The sequence below is a fragment of the Wolffia australiana genome, chromosome 6 (assembly GCF_029677425.1).
Source record: "Wolffia australiana isolate 7733 chromosome 6, ASM2967742v1".
NCBI classification, from domain to species: Eukaryota; Viridiplantae; Streptophyta; class Magnoliopsida; order Alismatales; family Araceae; genus Wolffia; species Wolffia australiana.
This window is the reverse complement of record NC_135840.1, coordinates 7,769,160-7,790,523: the sequence shown is the minus strand read 5'-3', so window position 1 is coordinate 7,790,523 and position 21,364 is coordinate 7,769,160. Positions and strand designations below refer to the sequence as shown.

The 21,364-nt window shown below is 40.2% G+C and overlaps 5 protein-coding genes across 6 annotated transcripts; 3 read left to right on the top strand and 2 right to left on the bottom strand.

Annotated features, from left to right (window-relative positions):
• Positions 1-2,220: 2,220 nt before the first annotated feature.
• LOC144704820 (Signal recognition particle, SRP9/SRP14 subunit) lies at positions 2,221-5,131 on the top strand. Its single transcript, XM_078577365.1, has 4 exons — positions 2,221-2,338; positions 3,599-3,692; positions 3,813-3,922; positions 4,845-5,131. The coding sequence occupies exons 1-4, from the start codon at positions 2,336-2,338 to the stop codon at positions 5,004-5,006; spliced, it is 369 nt and encodes a 122-aa protein (XP_078433491.1). The 5' UTR covers positions 2,221-2,335; the 3' UTR covers positions 5,007-5,131.
• Positions 5,132-8,392: 3,261 nt separating this feature from the next.
• Positions 8,393-11,261, bottom strand: LOC144704293 (RNI-like superfamily protein). Of its 2 annotated transcripts, XM_078576663.1 has the most exons (4): positions 11,167-11,261; positions 9,980-10,169; positions 8,651-9,800; positions 8,393-8,532 (listed from the first exon to the last, which is right to left on the bottom strand). In XM_078576663.1, exons 3-4 carry the CDS (start codon positions 9,767-9,769, stop codon positions 8,476-8,478), a joined length of 1,176 nt encoding a protein of 391 aa, XP_078432789.1. In that variant the 5' UTR covers positions 9,770-9,800; positions 9,980-10,169; positions 11,167-11,261; the 3' UTR covers positions 8,393-8,475. The 2 variants fall into 2 exon arrangements, with proteins under 2 accessions (XP_078432789.1, XP_078432788.1); XM_078576662.1 differs by lacking the exon at positions 9,980-10,169 and having other exon boundaries at positions 11,167-11,258.
• Positions 11,262-11,655: 394 nt separating this feature from the next.
• On the bottom strand, positions 11,656-13,934 carry LOC144704294 (Transducin/WD40 repeat-like superfamily protein). The gene is made up of 2 exons (XM_078576664.1): positions 13,825-13,934; positions 11,656-12,837 (listed from the first exon to the last, which is right to left on the bottom strand). The coding sequence occupies exon 2, from the start codon at positions 12,827-12,829 to the stop codon at positions 11,810-11,812; it is 1,020 nt and encodes a 339-aa protein (XP_078432790.1). The 5' UTR covers positions 12,830-12,837; positions 13,825-13,934; the 3' UTR covers positions 11,656-11,809.
• A 204-nt stretch (positions 13,935-14,138) lies between these two features.
• Positions 14,139-16,594, top strand: LOC144704391 (large ribosomal subunit protein uL18-like). Its single transcript, XM_078576806.1, has 9 exons — positions 14,139-14,232; positions 14,976-15,045; positions 15,129-15,220; positions 15,317-15,443; positions 15,515-15,594; positions 15,674-15,790; positions 15,867-16,001; positions 16,079-16,248; positions 16,324-16,594. Exons 1-9 carry the CDS (start codon positions 14,230-14,232, stop codon positions 16,439-16,441), a joined length of 912 nt encoding a protein of 303 aa, XP_078432932.1. The 5' UTR covers positions 14,139-14,229; the 3' UTR covers positions 16,442-16,594.
• A 2,265-nt stretch (positions 16,595-18,859) lies between these two features.
• Positions 18,860-19,508, top strand: LOC144704826 (uncharacterized). Its single transcript, XM_078577373.1, has 2 exons — positions 18,860-19,017; positions 19,105-19,508. The coding sequence occupies exons 1-2, from the start codon at positions 18,929-18,931 to the stop codon at positions 19,334-19,336; spliced, it is 321 nt and encodes a 106-aa protein (XP_078433499.1). The 5' UTR covers positions 18,860-18,928; the 3' UTR covers positions 19,337-19,508.
• Positions 19,509-21,364: the final 1,856 nt, after the last annotated feature.

Below are 21,364 nucleotides of genomic sequence, written 5' to 3'. Positions count from 1 at the left end.
AACTTCTTGAATCCACCTGATCAAGAGTGTTCATTCCCTAATATCCATTTCTTGTAGATACTACCTTTACTCATCACCAATTAATCAAATTACTTTATGAGTAAAGGTTATAAATATTATTGGTTATACTCGATTTCACGACAATGTAATTTTTACCCTAATTTTGAGTTTATCATTGAGCCAAAATTATAAGGGAAGCCTTTCCCTCATCCCTTCTTTTTATTCATACCCTCCAATCTATACATAAAAGGGCAGATCCCTGTCAAACACATGCTGTCCAAAATTGCTTCCTGTTAATGTGGGTTAATTGAAAGATATTCAGTTTCTGAGATCCATCTAGCACGTTCTTCGTGTCTTGGGTGTGTGTGAAGAGATAACATAGGAAAGGGGAGCTTAATTGAACTATCAAATATGTGTAATCATGGTGGAACATACAGATCTATGGTAAATTATCTTCGTCTTATGTTGTTCTTTCTCGACATCCTCACTATCGCATCTCACTATTACATCGCCTCCATACACTCACCAATCATGTCTTGTCGACTTCATGTGACAGTCTTATCGTTAACTTACTCATCACTTATATGACTCATTCTTTACCTAACTCTCGTCAATCTTCGCGTCATTGTCACTTCATCCTTGCACTCGTTCGATCTTCTACAAAACTTAATTGTTATTAACTACTATGATAATCTTAATTATAGTAATAAATACCACTATCTTGCCTCACATTTTCTCATCACTCGACTTCATACTTTATGCATAACTCAGCTCATACATCAATCCCTATTTTAAGAACATGATCTGTACTCGACAGTCATCACTAGCTAAAATTACTAAGTCAGTACATATTTATATTTAATTTAATAATCTAAAAAATACTAACGACAAATAAAAACCCCAATTTTTGAGTATATCAATCCTATCTTGATCACTCAATCATCTTTTTGAACTTCTTGATGCACCCACACTAAGAAAATTTAGAATGACATGATAAATCTTATGCCACAATCAAAGTCCAGCATCCATCTACAATACATCTTTGGTGCATTAGGTCCAAGGACCACATACATTACAAGGTGGTTGACCATTTTGTGTAATTTCATTTAAGAATTCATATGATCAGCCCATCATCTATCCTTTGTGTCTACACACTAATGGCTAGGGGAACCATTCCCATCATATGAGTGAGACTATTCAGTAATATTCAGATTTTTGGATGTCCTTCTCTTGTATCATTCGAATAGTAATATATTTAGAACAAATATTTAAAAAAATTTATCTAGTATCCATCTTACTATCCTTCTTTAACATAATACCAAAGATCACCTTTATTATATCATTTCCTTACTATCTCAAATACCTCTAAAAAATATTTTTCCTAAAAATAATATAATGAATAGCTTATTTTATAAAGAGCTTACTCTTCACTATCTTCTCCTTATTACTTTATCCCTTCTCCTATTAAACCATAAAACTAGTTTCTTTTATTATCCTTAAATTGCTCTTATTTTCCATAATCCTAACTCAATTATTAGATATATCTCTAAAGGCCAGTCCCTATGGATACGACCTCCCTCCCTGTATACACGTTTGCGTCAGTTTTCTATAATTAAAATGTATTTGATTTATGAAAATTAATTTCCAATGACACTGAAATTATCGCCACAATTTGCCTCCAACGATTAGCAAGGGTTCGATCCACATGGACGGCCACTAGGTATAAATACCATTTTACATGGTAATTAGTGGGCAACTAGAGATATTTATAATAAATGAAATGAGAAAGGTGATAATTTTGATATAGATAAATAAACGTATGTGGTATAATTAGTCTATATACATGGATTTAATCATTTTAAACTTGATAACACACATATATGTTATAATTAGCACAGATAAACATGTAAAATTCATGACATTAATCTAACACTTCTCATTTTTCTGTCGCCGTTTGGTCAAGATCGATCAAGATCATGATCATGATTGCTGTGCCGTCTCGTTCCGTCCGTCCTATTTCGTCATCTGTCCCTGAACCTTAAAATTGTAATATTGTAAAGCAGATAAAGTAAATTGAGTTGCATTTGGGTATATTTTTTTAAATGCTAGTGGGTTTTTAGCCTTTTCTCTCCCTTTTGCAATGAGGCGATGTAGACCGTTGGATCAATGAGCCTCTCCGATCAGACAATCTTGTCCGTTCATAAATTCCATTTAAGTTGTTGGATTTGCCCCCAACGCAAAACAAAGTAAATAAAAGCAAAGCAAAGCGAAGCATTCGAGTCGATCGACAGCCGCCTTCCATCTCCGGCAAAGCAAAGCGCACGACTGATCCGCCATGGTTAGATCCACTCAATTCTGTTTTTTTTCCCCTTTTTTTCCATGATTTATAAGTTGTAAATGAGTTTGAACGGAATTGAATGGATCTTTCTAGACACATTTCTTCAAGATTGATGTATGCCCACCTGAGTTTTCATGTAATTATTATTGGGTTTGCTGGGAATATGGGGAGTTCAACACCTCTTTTTGTTTGCCCATCGAATTTTATTGATGCGTATGTATTTCTTTGATGAATCATGAAATGAATTATAAATTGAACATTGTGCATGTGAGTTCAACGCTAGGACTTCGCTGCAATGAAATTACCGCGGGAGTTTGGTATCTCGTTCCGACCTTCTATGTTTAATTCAAGTTATTAAAAATGAATTAAGATGTTGACGCTCCTTTTGCGGAAAGTGTAAGAGTTTTTACCCTATTATGTCCTCTTGATTTGTTGCACCTTTTTGAATGGATCCGCTGAATTTTAATTCAACGATGTTTTGACGTAATCTTTCTTAAATTCTACTTCTACATAGTTTCTTCCCAGTTTTTAGCTTAGATTGTTGTGGCACTTCATATCCTTTGCGCATTTTTAAGTGCTTTAATGTCTTATGCAACCCATTATTGCGAACAATGGTGTACTCACTTACACCTGACTTTGATATCACTCTCGAGTAAGAATTTTTTTTTGCAACATTCACTTTGAGTGAAGATCCTTGTGTTATGTTAGATGTTTAATGATAAGCCTGATAAAATGTTGTTTGGCTTGACTACTTATCATATCATAATGTTTCATGGTTCATTGAAGCATAGTAAAGTCGATAATATAGACCCAAATAATTAATAAATGACTGCGTAATGTTTGATCATTTTTTAGGGCTAAGAACTGGCCTCAGTGTGGTCGACATCGTTTAGGAAGTTGGTCGCAACATTGAGAATAAAGTTATTTCAGTGCGGAGGTGTTTTCCATATTGTATTTGTTTTAGTACCAACGCGTCCATTCATCAGGCTGCTTCCTTATGTCCCCTATGAAATGATAGTCTTACTTTCTCAAATTTATTTTCATTTTTTGGAAGATCTCTCATTGATGTCCCTCTTTTGTGTTATTCAATCGTTCAATTTTATTTTAACATGTTTAGTTTTTGCTTAGTTTTGCTGTTTAGTTTTTTAAACAATATTGTGTTCTGGGTGAATTTTCAGGATTTAACTTTAACTTTTTGAACATCGTGTTAGCTTTTAAGTTAGGATTGATATTATTTCTCTTTGTTTGTGCATGTAAAAGGTACTTCTCCAAGCAGATCCATTCCTTAACGAGCTCACAAGCATGTTTGAGCGCAACAAGGAGAAAGGGTCTGTTTGGGTCACACTCAAGCGCTGTAATCATCCTTTTCTAGTCATTCCATGGGATTTTCCTTGATTGGAAAGAACAAAAAAAATAAAAAGAAATGCATTCATTCAGCAGAAACGTTAACATCAATTGGTGATTTACATCTCAGCGCCCTTAGCCTCGAAGGCTACGTTGAACAAAATGAAAACTGCGGGAGAAGCAATTGAGCACAGATGTCTTGTTCGTGCCACTGATGGCAAAAGGACCATCTCTACCTCGGTAAGCTTTTAATTTTCTGCTCATATTTTAAGTTTTATCGGAAAGAAAGTACACCATATTCGGTTTTTCCCATTCCCTATTCAATTGAACAGCTCGTGATTGTCAAGATTACTTTCACGAGTATCTGCCATACCTTGGTTTTCTTATAATCTACACTCCAAGCGGGGTTCTGCATCATCCTTGTTATCATCATCATTTGATTGATGAGTTGTCATTGCTATCGTCATTTGTCTTAGCCATAATATGGATGATAATGATGATGATGAGTTTTCTGAATGAATGATGATGATGAGTTTAAGGGATGACAAAATCATCATCGTTCATTTACCTTTGTTTGGCCTCGACGATGAAGATGATCACTACATGCTGATTTGTCATCATTGTCTGGTTTCCTTGATCATCTTTCTCATCATATTTGGTCAGTTATGATTTTGTCATGCATTGGCTGATGACAAATCGTCATTAGTCTAAGCCCAAACATGAATGTGAATGATAATGGTGAGTTTTGATGATGATGAAAAATTAGTCATGACGCGTCTACCCCAGTTTGTATCTCGAGTTGAAAACGTTGTTTTGTCATTGTCATTGCCGTCCGGTTCCCAAGGCTGTGATAATGGCCGAAACATTGGTCTCTGTCAGAGAGGGAAAACGATAGAGTTGGAAGAAGAGAGAGAGCAAAAACAGTTATTGCGGGTAATATTTGGGGGCAAAATCTTTGGAACCCGAATCATTATTAGTTTAATTGATATTCCCAAAGAGACAGCTAATTTCTTTGGATTGGACTGCTTGATTGTGTAATAACATTCTCCCAAGAGTCATTGTATTTCTAATTTGAGGAATCTTTCAAGTATAAATTTTCTTCTGTTTCTACTATAAAAAACTGATTATAAACTATTTTTTCCCTCTCATTTATAATACCCAGCTATCTGCGAGGGATCATCTCCGGTTCCAGGCCTCATATGCTACGCTGCTAAAAGCCCACATGGATGCTCTGAAGAAGAGGGAGAGGAAGGACAAGAAAAGAACCGTGGATGGTGAGAAGAAAATTGCAGATTCTAAGAAGCCTAACATCGTGAAACCATGATTTATGTTGTTGAATATTGAGAATTATCCATTTGATTTCCGAGAGACTTCCAATTTTGTAGTCACTCTACTTAGCAGAAATATATTGGTGATGGGCGTATAAAGAACCTAACGAATTTCCGGTTAGTTCTTTATTGGTGCTGCCAAGCTGCAGACTGTTTAGATTTTAATTACATGCTTTTAGAATGAAGAGCTGTCTTATTCTTAGCATCAGACTAAGATCATGTTATGTGGAAAAGTTTTTTTTCCCTGTTACCTCTTTCTTGAAGAAACATCTCTTTGTTAAACTTAGAATAGCCATTTTTTAGATCCAATGTAAAAATGTTTCCATGACCGTGCAGATGCTAAAGTTCAAAACCATCTTCCACTACCTTATTTGTTCTTTCTGTGGACCATAATAGGTATAAAACTGGCTTAACGCATAATTAACCAAAGTTAACCTACTTTTATTACATCTTTTCCCTCTCGAATACATGACACCCAAACAGAAACCCTTAAAATCATATTATGGACATGACCTTTTGAAGTCCCCGTATTTTGGTATAATGATATTTTTAAAATATTTGTCTTGCATCAAAATATCCTCTGATCCAAAAGTGGGTTCTTCTACTTGTACTTATTTCTTTACTTTTTATAATTTTCTACTTAATTATTACTTATTGATTTTTGGTCCTTCCTTATTTAGGTCATGCATTTAATCTTCAAATAATAAATGAAACAAAAATGAACCTCCGTTTACTAGTTTACAATTTATAATTAAAAATAAAGCAAAATGAAGTAGAGATTTATATTTATGGTTCTTCAATGAAGTAGAAGCTTAGTTTAGATTTCATTAGTTTTACTGTAAAATTATATGCGAGTTATAGACATAGATGCTGCTTTTTCCAAAGCAAAATTGAATTTTTAGTTCCATTCTATAGATACCCTACTTTAGGGTATTTTTCATCAGTTTTTTCTTTAGAAAAACCTCGCATGTAAAACATTCCTTATTATCTCCACCATTCCTTACGAACATTGGAGTAGATGAAGTTAAAGAACAAAATAGTTTACATTACTCTGCTTTATGAATGCAATGCCACGAGGGTGAGGGGCTGTACTCTCACTAGTTCACATCTGGGTATGGAGTTATTTTCTTGAATTTATTTTTCAAATAATTGTCGAAAATACCTTGCATGTGGGACTACTGCCTGCTGCCTTCCCCCCATCCATTAAGTTATTATGCACTCACCTGGGAGAGAAAACCAGTGTTTTGATGGCATTCTGTCAATGAATGAGTGTAATCCAACCATTGGCAAAATTAAATTAAACTGAGGTGCGACTTTACAAGCGGGTTTGACAGTACCACTTTTGGAGCTGTATATCTCTATAACATTTCTGCTTGAAAAAGATCACGAGTTAACTCTTTCTCGCAATAGATAGACACAGTTCTTGAAAATCTTTCAGACAAAAAAGGCATGTTCCTCGATAAGTATAGGCAGCTAAGTTAATCTGTAAATATCTTCAAAATCTTGATATCAGTGGGTTTTACATTTTTTTGTAATCAAGGCTATCATAGGATGGAATAAGGGCCACATTCATTTGCTATCTTTCATCTCACATCTATTTGCCACATGAATTTTTTTTTATTCAGATGAATTTTCTCCTTTAAATAGCTTTGAGATATATTTATAGACGTTCATATTTCATATAAAAGCAAATAAAAATTTAATCAGGGGAAACTATAACCACAGATATCAAAATATTTCTACCAGAATCTTGAAATCCGTGAACATAATTAATTAAGAGTTGATTATTTCTCCAAACTTTAGAAAATAGAATCACTCATGTAATCACCAGTATGTAAGAGCTCAACATTGTAGAAAAAAGAGCTTATTGGGGATAAGAGACTTCAACCATGTATGTTTCATTTGAATATGGATATCAAGATTAAAATCAGTCTTTGAAGATGAGGTCCAACTTCTAAACAAGAAATAAAAAATTGATGCATTTTTATTGAACATAAGTAGCCTACATTGATTGTGAGTGAACTGAAGTCAATATGTTTAGTACTATTCCTCTGACACATTTCATCTGATAGTTACATGGTAATCCTTGAAAATTTCCACCATATCAATGCAAATTAAATCAATAAATCCTACGGATTTTCATAAATACAATTATAATTAACTATAGGCATATTATACCATTTTATGTTTGCGAAGATTACTAAAATTGTATTTTTAAATAGTAATGAATAATGCTAACTTGTCGCATGTGGAAATAAACTGCAAACAACACCACATAGAGAGGGATACCAAGAAAAATATATTCAATGAATATTATTTGACTCTAAAATTGATATCATATCATGATAATAATGTAAATATTTTGATTTCGTATCGTTTGATTGAAGATCTGAAGGTAATATTGGGACAATCTTTCTCATAAATCATTACATCTTTATTAATACAATTATTATTAACTATAGACATATTATGCCATTTTATGTTTGTGAATATAAGTAAAATTGTATTTTTAAAGAGTAAGGAATAATGGTAACTTGTCGTATGTGGAAATACATTACAAGCAACACCTCATAAAGAGGGATACCGAGAAAAAATATGCAATGAATATTATTTGACTCTAAAATTAATATTTTTTTTTTGAATAATGACTCTAAAATTAATATTATATCATGATAATAATGTAAACATTTTGATTTCATAACGTTTGATTGAAGATCTTAAAAGTTATATTGGGAGAATATTTGTTATAAATCATAACACTTTAATGGAATGCTTTGGACTCTTATCCAGACCTTGTTTTTTTATAAATTTTGAGTCACTAATTGATATCCAATGCTTAAACTAGGTTTTTCATCACAGGTGGGTTTTACTGGTACCTCAAATGGGATTTGTGGGACCTCCACAATACCATATTAATAATTATCTAAAGGTGAGGCCAAGTCCCATTACCCCTATCATTTAATTCAGAACTTATGACCAACATAAAAAAGAACTCTGGATAAACTGGTCTACGAGGGAAAATGAGTATAAAACATCAGGATGTGTATGTGACAAATGAACAAGTTTAGTTCATTTTTGTAACATATATATTCTACATCGGATTTATGGTTAACCTCTCTGGTTGCAACAAGAGGTCTTGTTTCATCAAAATAGTCAAACTTTAAACTTCTTGTTTTCTAATTCAATCCATTAAGCTTCTAATTTAAATTCAATTATCACCAGATGACGCTCAAATGTCAATGGTTCATCTAACTGTGTTCACCGAGGTACGTTAATGATTAAGTCAGTAACGCCAAATTTTAAACACTAATCAAAATCATTAAGCTAAGTATTCTTAAACTAATACCCTGGCATAATTCATCAACCTTCAGCTAAGAAGACGTAGACAAATCTAACCCAACATATCACTATAATCACAATTATAACCATCTCACCAGTATCAGCACACTAGTATAATGGATCCCATTAGAACTCCGAAGTTAAGTGTGCTTGGGCGATAGCAGTACCACGACGGGTGACCACCTGGGAAGTCCTCATTGGTGACCACAGCATGGGCATGTGATCACAGTTCAAAATTTCAAAAAATATATATATATATTTTCAGAGTAGTAAAAAGAGAGCCAATCAGTTAAATAGTTACCTTAAATAAGGCATCCAAGCAGGGGCCAATGTACACACTCTCCTCTGGCTTCACCAGGACTGCTCCCCTGGCCAACCGAAACGCCTCCATCGCAAGCGCCGTCACCTTGGGGCAGCCCTGTATATAAAGCACCTCCAACCGTCGGCACCCGCCCTGCAGCGCCGCGAGCCCATCGTCGCAGAGGTTCCTGCACCGATTGACGTGGAGCACCTTCAGGCTCAGGCAGCGAGCCGCCATTGCCGACCACCCCCCCAGCCTGATCTCATGGCACAACCCGAGATTCCACTCCTCCAGCCGTGGGCACCCCTCGGCTATGGCCGCCGCCGCGTCATCCCCCATGAACCTGCACAGCCTCAGGTTAAGCACCCGAAGTCCGGCAGCCATCCCACCGCCGATTACCGCCAAGCTGCCACTGCCGCCAGCCCAATTCCTCAGCCCGGCAATGCTCAAGTACCGGAGCCCGCCGCCGCTGACTGCAGCACGGAGCCCGTCCACAGTTAGCGGGCAGGACTCTGCCTCCACAGACTCCAGCGTGGACGAGCAGTCGGCGAGGCCGTGACCGGAGATGCCACTGCAAGATGTGATCACCAGGACCCGCAGCTGCCGGCAATTCTGGCAGAGGGCGGCGACGCCGGCGTCGGAGACGGCGGCGCAGTGGGAGAGGTTCAGGTTGAGCAGACCGGGGCAGCTACTGGCAAGAACCTCCAGCCCCCTGTCGGAGATGCTGCTCCGATAGAGCACTACGGAGACCAAGCGAGAACACCCTGCAAAGAGGAAGCAGAGAGCCTTGTCTGAAACATCGGTGCAGTAGTGGAAGGCAAGCGAGCGGAGGTGCTGGCTCGACTCTTTAAGCATTCTAAGAGCTGTCGCTGGCAACTTTGGGCAGCCGGAGAATGATATGGAGTGTAACTGCGGAAACCGTGCCAGAAGCCTGGGGAGGTAACTAGAGTAGATGGAGCTGGAGTGATGGTTGTAGCACGGCTTGAGAGTTAGGGATGTGCGTGCAGCGTTCTGGATAGCAAGCCAGCGGCGGCAGGTGAGGCCGAAGGCGTTGTGATCAGAGGTCTCCAGCTTCGCAAAGATGGCAAGGAGGCAATCGTCTGCCAGGTCTGCTGCCATGACCGATTTTATGGAATTTCAAAATCTAAGCCTGGAGAGCAATCATTTGGTCGTTAGAGGATGTCAATTCTAAAGGGTACCCGAAAAGAGAACAATAACCCAAGAAGTTCCATGAAGCAAATACAAAGCAGAAAAAAGTAAAAATCAGAATTCATCCCTTCCAAAGATGTTGTGGGTATCATGAAATTATGTCGAAAGATGCCTGTTTACCTGTAAGTATTGGGACATAAGTGATCATCCCCTTAAGAGATCCGATTTTATCGAATCCATCGTATAGCGTCCTCGAGACCAATCACATTGTAACCCAATACAAATATTGGGACTCTCAGCGGCGAAATGAGTTGTTCTTTAGGACTATCCCTCTGGCAGCTACGGTTTAGACAGGTGGACCAAGGGGCGTCTGCAGAAGGACAAACTATGCAATAAAACAATTTTCTGGACGACATGAATGTGGTTCCAATTCAGCACAATGAAAGCCCACCACAGATGATCATGATGATCTTCTTCATATTTTATGTATAAGATGTGATTAAAAAGGACAAATTGCATCATGTGGGGTCATAATAACATGTTGATTTAATAATTAAAATGTGGCGGCGCATTTGAAGCCCCAGGAAGCATACAACAAATTGGAACTGCCAAACCCCCTTTTTGCTGCTTCTTCTCCACTATAACACCTACCCCCAAATTATTCCAAAGAAAAAGATTGTGTAATAAGTACGGACGATCATGTTTCTCTCCTTCATCCTCTGCTTCTTTATATTTTAACCAAACCCTTATGAAAATCCATTGTGCCATGGAATCCGCATATTAGGTATTGATATGATGAGGAAAAGGATATATCAGTGGAAGGCCAAGAATATAAGAGCTATACAATTCTTCCATGTTTCTAATTTTCCGGACTTTTCTTCATTCATGCGTTTATATGCAATCTTGCGAGTAAACAGCATCAGCGCGAGATTTGAATAAGATCAAATTCCACAAACGGTGAGGTTCTAAGCCGACGGCAAATTCTAGGGCCAAAGACTGGACAAGTAGGCAATCCAGACCCTGGTTTTAAGGAAAATATCGAGGAAACTGAAACGCTGTCCTCCGAATTTAAATTTCCAAAATTCACAAACTCGTACAAAAGAATCAAGATTTCGTGACCGGACTAACTACAAATTGACGAAACCAGGCGATCAGAAGTTGAACTTAAATCTAAATGCAGCAGCATCCGAAAGAAGTCGCGGTTAATTGAACGCGGACTGGCGACAAGACGACGGTAGTTCATCTCATGACGCGATCCGCAGTACAGAAACCGCGACAACCGAAAAACCGCACAATCTTCTCCACTTTCAGAAGATAAAAAATGCAGAAACAAGGGGGAAAAGCAAAGAATCTATCCAGAAAATCACCTCTATTCAACAATTCTCCACCTGACGCGCTCTTCCATCATCCAGAGAGAAAACCCCCTCCTTCCCAAAATCGACGTACTTAGAACAAGTGAACATAATATAAATAATATATATACTGAAGAGAAACCAACAACCCACAATCTCGGCCCACACCGTAACAAACTAGCAAATTTAAAAATTAAAAAAAAAATCCAACGACCCGTCATCCGTCCCGTCCCAATGCTACTTCTCCGTCCCATCCAACGACCAGCCTCGGTCTGATCAGATTGAATTGTCATTGTCAAAGTCAAAGTGGAAAATTTATGTTCCTAGTAATGTTAAATATACTCTACATCAAGTGGGTACCCTCAGATGGTCAAAAACATGTTCCTAGTAATGTTAAACCTCTCCATCGAGAGGCATTTGATATTTTTAGAATTTTATAGAAAATATTAAAATAATATTAAACAATAGACTTTCGGTCCGGTTTGACCCTTGCACCTAAACCTGTTGGACAAACCTATCCAACCTCAAATGGACCGGTCCTCGGTCCTAAACACGACGATGGGACGGATTTGTAGTTCTGGCGCAGCGATTTCCCGCCAAAAAAACGACCAGTTGCAGACAAACGAGGAAAGAGATCGTGGGGGGAGGACGAACACTCTTAGATCTCGCCGAGGTAGATGTTCTTGTCGCTGCCGCAGGAGCCGATGACGGGCTCGGCCGGGTGGAAGGCGGTCTCGTTGACGGAGCCGGTGTGGCCGGGGAGCTTGTACAAGATCCGGCGCGACGTCGTGTCCCACACGTACACCATCCGGTCCGCGCTACCCGCCGTCACCTTGCTCCCATCCGGCGACCACCCACACCGCAGCAGGTTCTTCTCGAAGTTGTGCTGGTGGCCGGAGAAGATCTTCACGCAGCGGTTCTCCGGCGCGTACGGCCGCATGTCCCAGATACGCAGTGTGCAGTCCATGGCGTTGGTCAGAAGGTACGAGCCGTCGGCGCTGAGCTGCATCCCCGTGATCATGTCGCTGTGGCCGTGGAGCCGGTCCACGACCTCCACGCGCCGGAGGTCCCAGACCTTGACCACGTCGTCCACGCCGCCAGTGTAGACCTTGTCGGAGGCATCGGAGAAGCTAACCGCGGCGATCTGGTGCTCCGTGCCGAGGTTCTGGACTGCGCCCCGCTGGCGCAGGTCCCAGACCTTGGAGGTGCCGTCGTCGGAGCCGCTGGCCACCAGCGGCGGCCCGCGGCGGGCGGCGGAGCAGGCGTTGACGACGAAGGCGTGCTCCGTCATCTTCTTTATCTGCTTTCCCGTCTCTGCGTCCCAGGCGCGGAGGGTCTTGTCGGCGCTGGCAGAGACAAGCTGGCCGCCGTCAGCTGTCCACTGCACCTCCAAAACCGCATTCTTGTGGCCTCTCAGCACCAGGAAGTTGTTGCAGTCTCCCTGGGTTCTCCAGAGGAAGATCTCCTTATCGTGGGACCCCGAGGCGATGGCCGAGCCGGAGGGATTGAACTTCAGTGTGCAGATGGCGCTCTGGTGGCCGGTTAGCAGCATGATCGGAGACTCCAAGCTTGAATTCCGCTTCGGTTTAACGGCGTCGTGGGCGGGCCGCTCCGCTGCGGGCCTTGGAGCCGAGAGTGCCCACGAGTTCGCCCCATCTCCGGGCGCCGCCAACATCATTTCCCACGCTGCATGTTAAACACATGAAATTTAATATGAAGGCTGGTTTTGTTCTCAATTTAGAGAGAAGATTAAATGCCTGCCCGTCTGACAAGCATTTGGCTTTGGCGATGAACATGAAAAGGTAAAAGTAAATGACCAACTTTTAGAAAAAGAGTGACTTCACAATCAAACCCAACTGGCAAGTTAGTTTCTTTTTCCCTTTCTTAAATGCCTGAGAAAGATGAAATCAGCTAGTATCCACGTTCCAATGGCCGGTTCTTGGGGTGTGAGCAAAGCGAGAAAGATAAGAAAATTGCGCCGAGGATAACAATTAATAGACACGTTCAAGGCAACATGATGGTCTTCACAGTTGGATAAATATTCACGTCCTGCATAAACTTGAATGCCAAGTTCGGTTGCTTGATTGACTGACTACATTAAAAAATAAAGTCTCACCCTTGCTATCAGCTATGGCTTCTACTATCATCTACAGCAATATTCTCATCATACTGGGTTCAGATTAATGATCCACAGAAAAACTTTGAATCAAGATTCTTTATTAAAAAATCACATATTTCCCTATGCTGCTGCAAGCCAGATCAATTGTTTAATTCCAGTTATGCAAAAAATACAGTGATTAAGAAAAACAGTATCCTCTGGTCTCCTCATTAACACTAGCTGAGAAGTAAAAAGATAAATAGACTTCAGGTAACTATTAAAGTAGTACGCAAGCCTAATTCTTAATCCAATTTTCATAAAATCCAATTTTTTGGCAATATTCTCGGCATAGACCTACTTCTCGGGTTCAATATTTGCATAAAAAGATTAAACAAACACCACGATCTAGCTCTCGCGACAGCCAGTTTCAGCAGAAAACCCAAGCTTAAACCCTAGCTATAAAATTACTCGAAGAAGACAACGAAAGAGAGATACGAAAGATCAAATAAAAGACGTAATTTTCACGCCAACCCAAGACAGAAAACATCATAAAATAGTAGAAAAAGGAAGCATACCAACGAAATTCTCTACTTGGCACCGAGCGTGACGAGAAAATCAGACACGAAAGTTTAGCATAGCAAAGAGGAATATATAAGAACGAATACTTCGGATCCTCTTAACCGGTAAATTAAAACCCGATATCTCGGTCGCATATCGGATCCTCTCTCTTAACTGGCCCGGCTATGAGGAGACTAATTAATGGACGGTTCGGATTGGAGATGGGGACATTTCGACCGTCCGATCGGTAGAGCTTAATCTGAGCCGCTGGTGGGGCTCGATGAATCTGAGCCGTCCACATCGTTGTTTTATGGCTAGGGTTTGCGGAAGTCTTAAAGAGAAGGGCGCCTCCGCCACAAAACCCTCTCATCACTCGACCTGCCGGCGCTGGTGCGAGGAGGCGACGCAGCAGCTGATCTACGATGGTTAGATTCCTTAGTTTTGATCTGTTTCACGGGTTAATCTCTTTGTTATGTGGTTAATCTATAGAAGATTGAACGATTGGTTCTGTTCTGGCTGTAGAAATCAGGTTGTTGCCTTGCTTTTCAGGTTCCTTTTTTGTGTAGTACAGGGAAGGCAGTTTGGTTACCTTTTTTTCATTTCGCCGTTTTCTTCGTTTTGATTAGATTTCTAACTTCTTTCTATCTCGTATTTCATCAATGTTGTTTTGCATTCAACCACTCTACACACCTGAGTTTGGCCTTTGGGATTAAACGTCGTTATTTTGCTTTTGATTAATCCGGGATCCGAAAATGAAATGCATGATTCTTATAAGATTTCGTTATGTAATCATACACTGCTTGAAAGTGTCTATACAAGTAGTCGTATTTGCTATTCCGTTATATCTTCGCTAGGGTGCCCGTCTTCAGTTCTTAATGCTGTTTCTCACGCGAGAACAGAAAACATCTTAATGTGAAACCTTTTTTTTTATTTAATGCGAAGCTCCAAGATTATTCAGTAAGTCAGGTATGTTCATGTTAACCTCTTGATTTGTTGAAGTTACCAAATTTTAGATCCAACGATTACAAAATTAAAACTTCACTTACAATATTGAAACTCTCTCCTGGTAACGTCATGTTCCTTTTTCCATCCCTTTGCCTAGCCGTATTTCTAGACACTATGAATTTTATTAGTCTAATAGAGATATCCGTGTGCATCATGTTTTCAGGCCTTTGTAAAGGCGCAGAAGACTAGGGCATACTTCAAGCGTTTCCAAGTAAAATTCAAGAGAAGAAGACGTAAATCTTTGGAAACCCTTAATTAATATTCGATTCTTTTGCTTGCCCAAGTGTATATTTATATTTGGATTGGTTCTTTTCAGAGGGTAAGACCGATTATCGCGCCAGAATCCGGTTGATCAACCAGGACAAGAACAAGTATAACACACCCAAGTATCGCTTCGTCGTCCGATTTGTATCCCAAAAACGTGTTTAGGAGGAAGTTTTCATTTAGTTTAATTTTATCTCTCATCTATACCAAAGTTTTCCATGGTTAACACTATAAAAACAGACCAACAAGGATATCGTTGCCCAGATTGTCTCTGCCAGCATTGCTGGTGATTTGATCCTTGCCTCCGCCTACTCGCACGAGCTCCCAAAGTATGGGCTCACTGTTGGTCTAACCAACTATGCCGCTGGTAAGTTTTCAAAACCCTTCTTTTGAATTAAATTTATTCTTTATATTAAAACAACAAATACATTATTGCAGCTTACTGCACTGGGCTTCTCCTCGCCCGCCGAGTCCTGAAGACCCTCAACTTGGACGGTGAATACGAAGGGAATGTCGAGGTATATAAGTCACAATTATGATTAATTACCAATCATTAATTAGTTCTTTGTATCATTTAACAACATTTCTGTAATTCAGGCCACCGGAGAGGACTTCTCCGTTGAGCCAAATGAGAGCAGGAGGCCTTTCCGCGCCTTCCTCGACGTCGGTCTCGTCAAGACGACAACCGGGAACCGAGTTTTCGGTGCTCTGAAGGTTAATTTCTTCGCAATTGATATGGAGAAATACCCACTAAATGCGAGTCTTAATTAATTTTTGTGGGTTTTTTCAGGGAGCTCTGGATGGCGGTCTAGACATTCCTCACGGTGAGAAGAGGTTCGCCGGCTTCAACAAAGAAGACAAGCAGCTCGACGCAGAAGTCCACAGGAAGTACATCTACGGTGGCCACGTTGCATCCTACATGAAGGTCAAAACTTACTCTTTCTCTCTCCGGATTTCTCTCTTTCTCTCTCTAGAATTTTCACATTAAATAGTACTTTTCAGACTTTGATGGAAGACGAGCCTGAGAAGTACAGTACCCACTTCAGCAAATTCATCAGCAAAGGAATCGAAGCAGATGAAATGGAAGAGCTGTACAAGAAGGTTCACGCTGCCATCCGCGCTGACCCATCTCCTACAAAGTCAACCAAGCCCGCCCCCAAGGAACACAAGAGGTCAACGCTCCGAGCCCCGTTGACTCGAAATTTTCACAAAACGTTCAAGTTTTTAACATGGTGGGTTGTCTCCAGGTTCAATTTGAAGAAGCTGACTTACGAGGAGAGGAAGGCGAAGCTGATCGAGCGGCTCAACGCCCTCAACGCTGCCGACGATGGCGAGGGCGATGACGACGACGAAGACGAGGAGTGAACTGGATCTGCTTCCTAGTTTTGTACTAAATTTTACTTCTCGCGAGTGGACTCCGAAATCATGTTCCCCGGATTTAGAGTTTTCTCCTTTTGCTGTCAAAGTTAGGATCTGGATATTACCGCTTTCAAGAAATTAAATTTATGATTTTTGTTCTGCTCTTTCTCTGAGGTCACAAATTAGTGGTCGATTTTGTTGAAGGGTCGTGTCATTTCAGGAGAACAACCTCATTTTGCAATCTTTTGTGCAGCTTCTTTTTCTCTCTGGGTTTTCTTGTGGTGCGTCTCTTTTGTGGGTTACACCTAGACATGGTTGTTCTGTCCGTTTAAAACAAATAAATAATTCGCACAAAAGAACCGCACTGGGCCTTATTCTTTGTTCTGTTCATTTTCTTCAAAAACTAACAAAATTCGTACATTCATGCAAAACTAGAACAAAATTCGCACATGTCTAACTTACACCATCTTCTCATCCTGATCTGATCTCACCCGGCCTCACTTTTTCTTTTTTCCTTCTACTCAATGTTAAAAGAGCGTATAATACATCAAGTGAGTCAATCATATTGATTTGAATTGCATTTTGATTGACCTACTTGCCAGACTGAAATTTGGTAGATTCTGTTATCAGTATAGCATTCTGTGGGCCAAAGGCCTTGTAAAGTGTAATAGACTAATCCTAGGGAAGGAATAAAATACACCACTAACCGAACCATCTCACTACAGGCCCATTAAGGGCCCATTAGTGCAGGCCCGGTAGGGCCCATATATTAGGCCCATTAGGGCCTAATATATTCTGGGCCTGACTTTAGTCAGGCCCAGTTTTTCTCCAACGACTGGAAATCCAGTCCTTGGACAGTCCAGCTGCTGACTGCAGCTGGACTGGACTCCAACGGTCATATTTTTAAATATGACCCTTGGAAGGAATATTCCCCTCAGGGAATATCCCTCTTGACTTTTCTTCCTCTTGTGAATTATTAAGTTGTATAAAAGGGGCCAGGGTGAAGTAAAGAGATGATCCTTTTGATTGTGCCCTAAAATCTGTTTCACTCTCTCTCCCTGGCTCACTCTCTCTCTCTCCTCAGTTTCTTACAGATTCGTTTCCTGATCTCTACTCAATGACGTATAGGACCTCCAGTCGGCAGGGGAGAGAGGGTGAGGCAGAGAGAAAGAGAGAGAGGGGAGACAGAAAAGAGGTCAAAAGAGGGTAATGAAGTCCGAGAGATGAAGTTTGTGTGCGAGAGGGAGAGAGAGAGAGAGAGAGAGAGAGAGAGAGAGGGAGTCTCTCTCTCTCTCTCTCGGTGTCTCTCTATCACCATCTCTCTCTATCTCTCTTGGTGTCTCTCTATCACCATCTTTGTCTCTCTTTCACTCGCTCGGTCTCCCTCTCTTTCTCTCTTTCTGTCTATCTCTCATTATCTCTCGGTTATCTTTTTCTGTCTCTCACTCTTTTCTCTCTTATACTCTCTTTCTCTCTCTTGGTGTCTCTCTCTCTTCTCTCTCTCGGTCTCTCTTCCTCTCAGCCAGTCTTCCTCTCTCAGAGTGTCTCTTTCTCCCTCTTCCCTCTTTCTTATAACTTAAAAATCCGTCATTTCGCAACAGCAGTCCCATCACCCATCCAAGAACTTCCACACTAACTTCTAAAAACATCATCCGTCACTGTCACACTGCTAGTGTTTACCCGTCCTGATACCAACATCAGATTACGGTATTGGTTGCTGCAGTACCGATATCCGATATTGTTATCCGTCTCAATGTTATTATCCGCCTCCATCTCTCGAGAAGGATGACGATATCAGATATCAGAGTTGGATATCGGATTTCGATATCCAACATAGAAACGTTGTAGCTGTGGATGCACAATGGTTTGGAGAGGAAATCTGTCATCCAGCAGGTAAGCAGGGATACTGACAATCATATATATAGTTATTAAATATAAATTAAATATATTATTTAACTCATTTAATATATACCCCTCAAATTTTTTGTTTTCTTCCATATGGACTTTGTTAACATAAATCATCTGAAATCTTGATTAACATTGATTTTTTCTCTTGATACCGGATATCAATGTCAGGATATCGGTTCTGATATCCAGATATCGGATTTCACGCCTTGTCCTTTACGGTTCGATATCCATCCCGATAGACGCTCTACAGATGAATGTCGGTATCCATTCAATATCCGGTATCAGAAGCCGTCACGATTTTTTACGGATATCAAATATTGGTTGTCAGATACCGGATATGGGACAGACATTCACAACACACCGCCATCACCACGACAGATGAAGTTTGAGATTCCCAAAGCTCAAACCTAACGACGGAACGGACGACGGAATCGTATCATCCGTCATCCGTCCACAAACCTTACCTTCCAGGGCCAACGAGTGGCTGACTGGCTGGTTGCTTCCACGAGATAATCTATAAAACAGAAAGAATAAAAAAAAGAAGAAAATTTGGGTGAAGAAGAGGAAATCGAAGAAGGTCCGATCATGGCGACGAGCGCGGCGTTCGGCACACGCGCGGCGGCGAGGAATGCTTCAATGTTACCGGCGGGAAGCTCCGGCGAGCGTCGGCGAAGGTGAGTTCTTCGAGAGATTACAATGATTTGAGATTTGAGATTAGGGATTAGAGATGGAGATTGAAGAGTAGAGGATGGGCGGAGCAGGGAGTTTCTTTCAATGGTGGTCGGAGTTGGGATGAGCGCCGGCGCGCGCGGCGGGGGAGAGGCGGAGGCCGCCGGGAGGAGGCCGCCGCCGCCGCCACCCAAGGAGAAGAAGGACCCCAGCTTGAGCCCGCTGCAGGCTAAGGTTCTCGCCAGCATCAAGAGGAAAGAGGCCATGAAAGAGGCCGTCGCCCAGCTCAGACAGCAAGGCAAGCCCGTCGATGGAAGCAATTAGCAGATGAACCATCTCTCTCTCCTCCTCCTCCATCTCTCTCTCTCTCTCTCTAATTCTATCGATATATCTTTCTTTGTGCCTGTTTCTATCCGTGAATTCATGTTTTGTTGTTGTTGGGAATGCCCTGTTTGTGTTGCGCAATGATCATTCAAAGTGGGATTGGATCTCTGAAGTGGAAAAGTCATGTGTAGAGAGAGGAGAGGACTTCTGCTGATCCTCATCTCTCTCTCTAGTTCTATCTCAATCTCTATCTCTATCTCTTTCTCTACCTCTATGTCTATCTCTCTCTTTCTCTATCTCTAATCTGTAATCTATAATCTCTAATCTCTAATCTCTATCTCTATCTCTATCTCTATCTCTATCTCTATCTCTATCTCCATCTCCATCTCCATCTCCATCTCCATCTCCATCTCTTATCTCTATCTCTATCTCTTCTCCATCTCTAATCACTAATCTCTAATATATATCTCTAATCTCTAATCTCTAATCTCTATCTCTAGCTCTATCTCCATCTCCATCTCCATCTCCATCTCCATCCCCATCTCTTATCTCTATCTCTATCTCTACTCCATCTCTAATCTCTAATCTCTAATATCTATCTCTAATCTCTATCTCCATCTCTAATCTCTAATCTCTAATCTCTATCTCTATCTCCATCTCCATCTCCATCTCTAATCTCTAATCTCTAATCTCCATCTCCATCTCCATCTCTAATCTCTAATCTCTAATCTCTAATCTCTAATCTCTAATCTCTAATCTCTAATCTCTATCTCTATCTCTATCTCTATCTCTATCTCTATCTCCATCTCCATCTCCATCTCCATCTCCATCTCCATCTCCATCTCTAATCTCTATCTCTATCTCTGTTGCTTCTCCATCTCTAATCTCTAATCTCTAATATCTATCTCTAATCTCTATCTCCATCTCTAATCTCTAATCTCTAATATCTATCTCTAATATCTATCTCTAATCTCTATCTCCATCTCTAATCTCTAATCTCTAATCTCTATCTCTATCTCCATCTCTAATCTCTAATCTCTAATCTCTAATCTCTAATCTCTAATCTCTATCTCTATCTCCATCTCTAATCTCTAATCTCTATCTCTATCTCCATCTCCATCTCCATCTCCATCTCCATCTCTAATCTCTATCTCTATCTCTGTTGCTTCTCCATCTCTAATCTCTAATCTCTAATATCTATCTCTAATCTCTATCTCTATCTCTATCTCCATCTCTAATCTCTAATCTCTAATATCTATCTCTAATCTCTATCTCCATCTCTAATCTCTAATCTCTAATCTCTAATCTCTAATCTCTAATCTCTAATCTCTATCTCTATCTCCATCTCTAATCTCTAATCTCTATCTCCATCTCTAATCTCTAATCTCTAATCTCTATCTCTATCTCCATCTCTAATCTCTAATCTCCATCTCCATCTCCATCTCCATCTCCATCTCCATCTCTAATCTCTAATCTCTAATCTCTATCTCTATCTCTATCTCTATCTCTATCTCCATCTCCATCTCCATCTCCATCTCCATCTCTAATCTCTATCTCTATCTCTGTTGCTTCTCCATCTCTAATCTCTAATCTCTAATATCTATCTCTAATCTCTATCTCTATCTCTATCTCTATCTCCATCTCTAATCTCTAATCTCTAATATCTATCTCTAATATCTATCTCTAATCTCTAATCTCTAATCTCTAATCTCTATCTCTATCTCCATCTCTAATCTCTAATCTCTATCTCCATCTCTAATCTCTAATCTCTAATCTCTAATCTCTATCTCTATCTCCATCTCTAATCTCTAATCTCCATCTCCATCTCTAATCTCTAATCTCTAATCTCTAATCTATCTCCATCTCCATCTCTAATCTCCATCTCCATCTCTAATATCTAATCTCTCTCTATCTCTATCTCTATTTCTATCCACGAATTCATGTTTTCTCCAGTTGGGAATGCCATGTTTGTTTTGCAAAATGAACGATGAAAGTGGGATAAGATCTTTGAAATGGAAAAGTCATGTG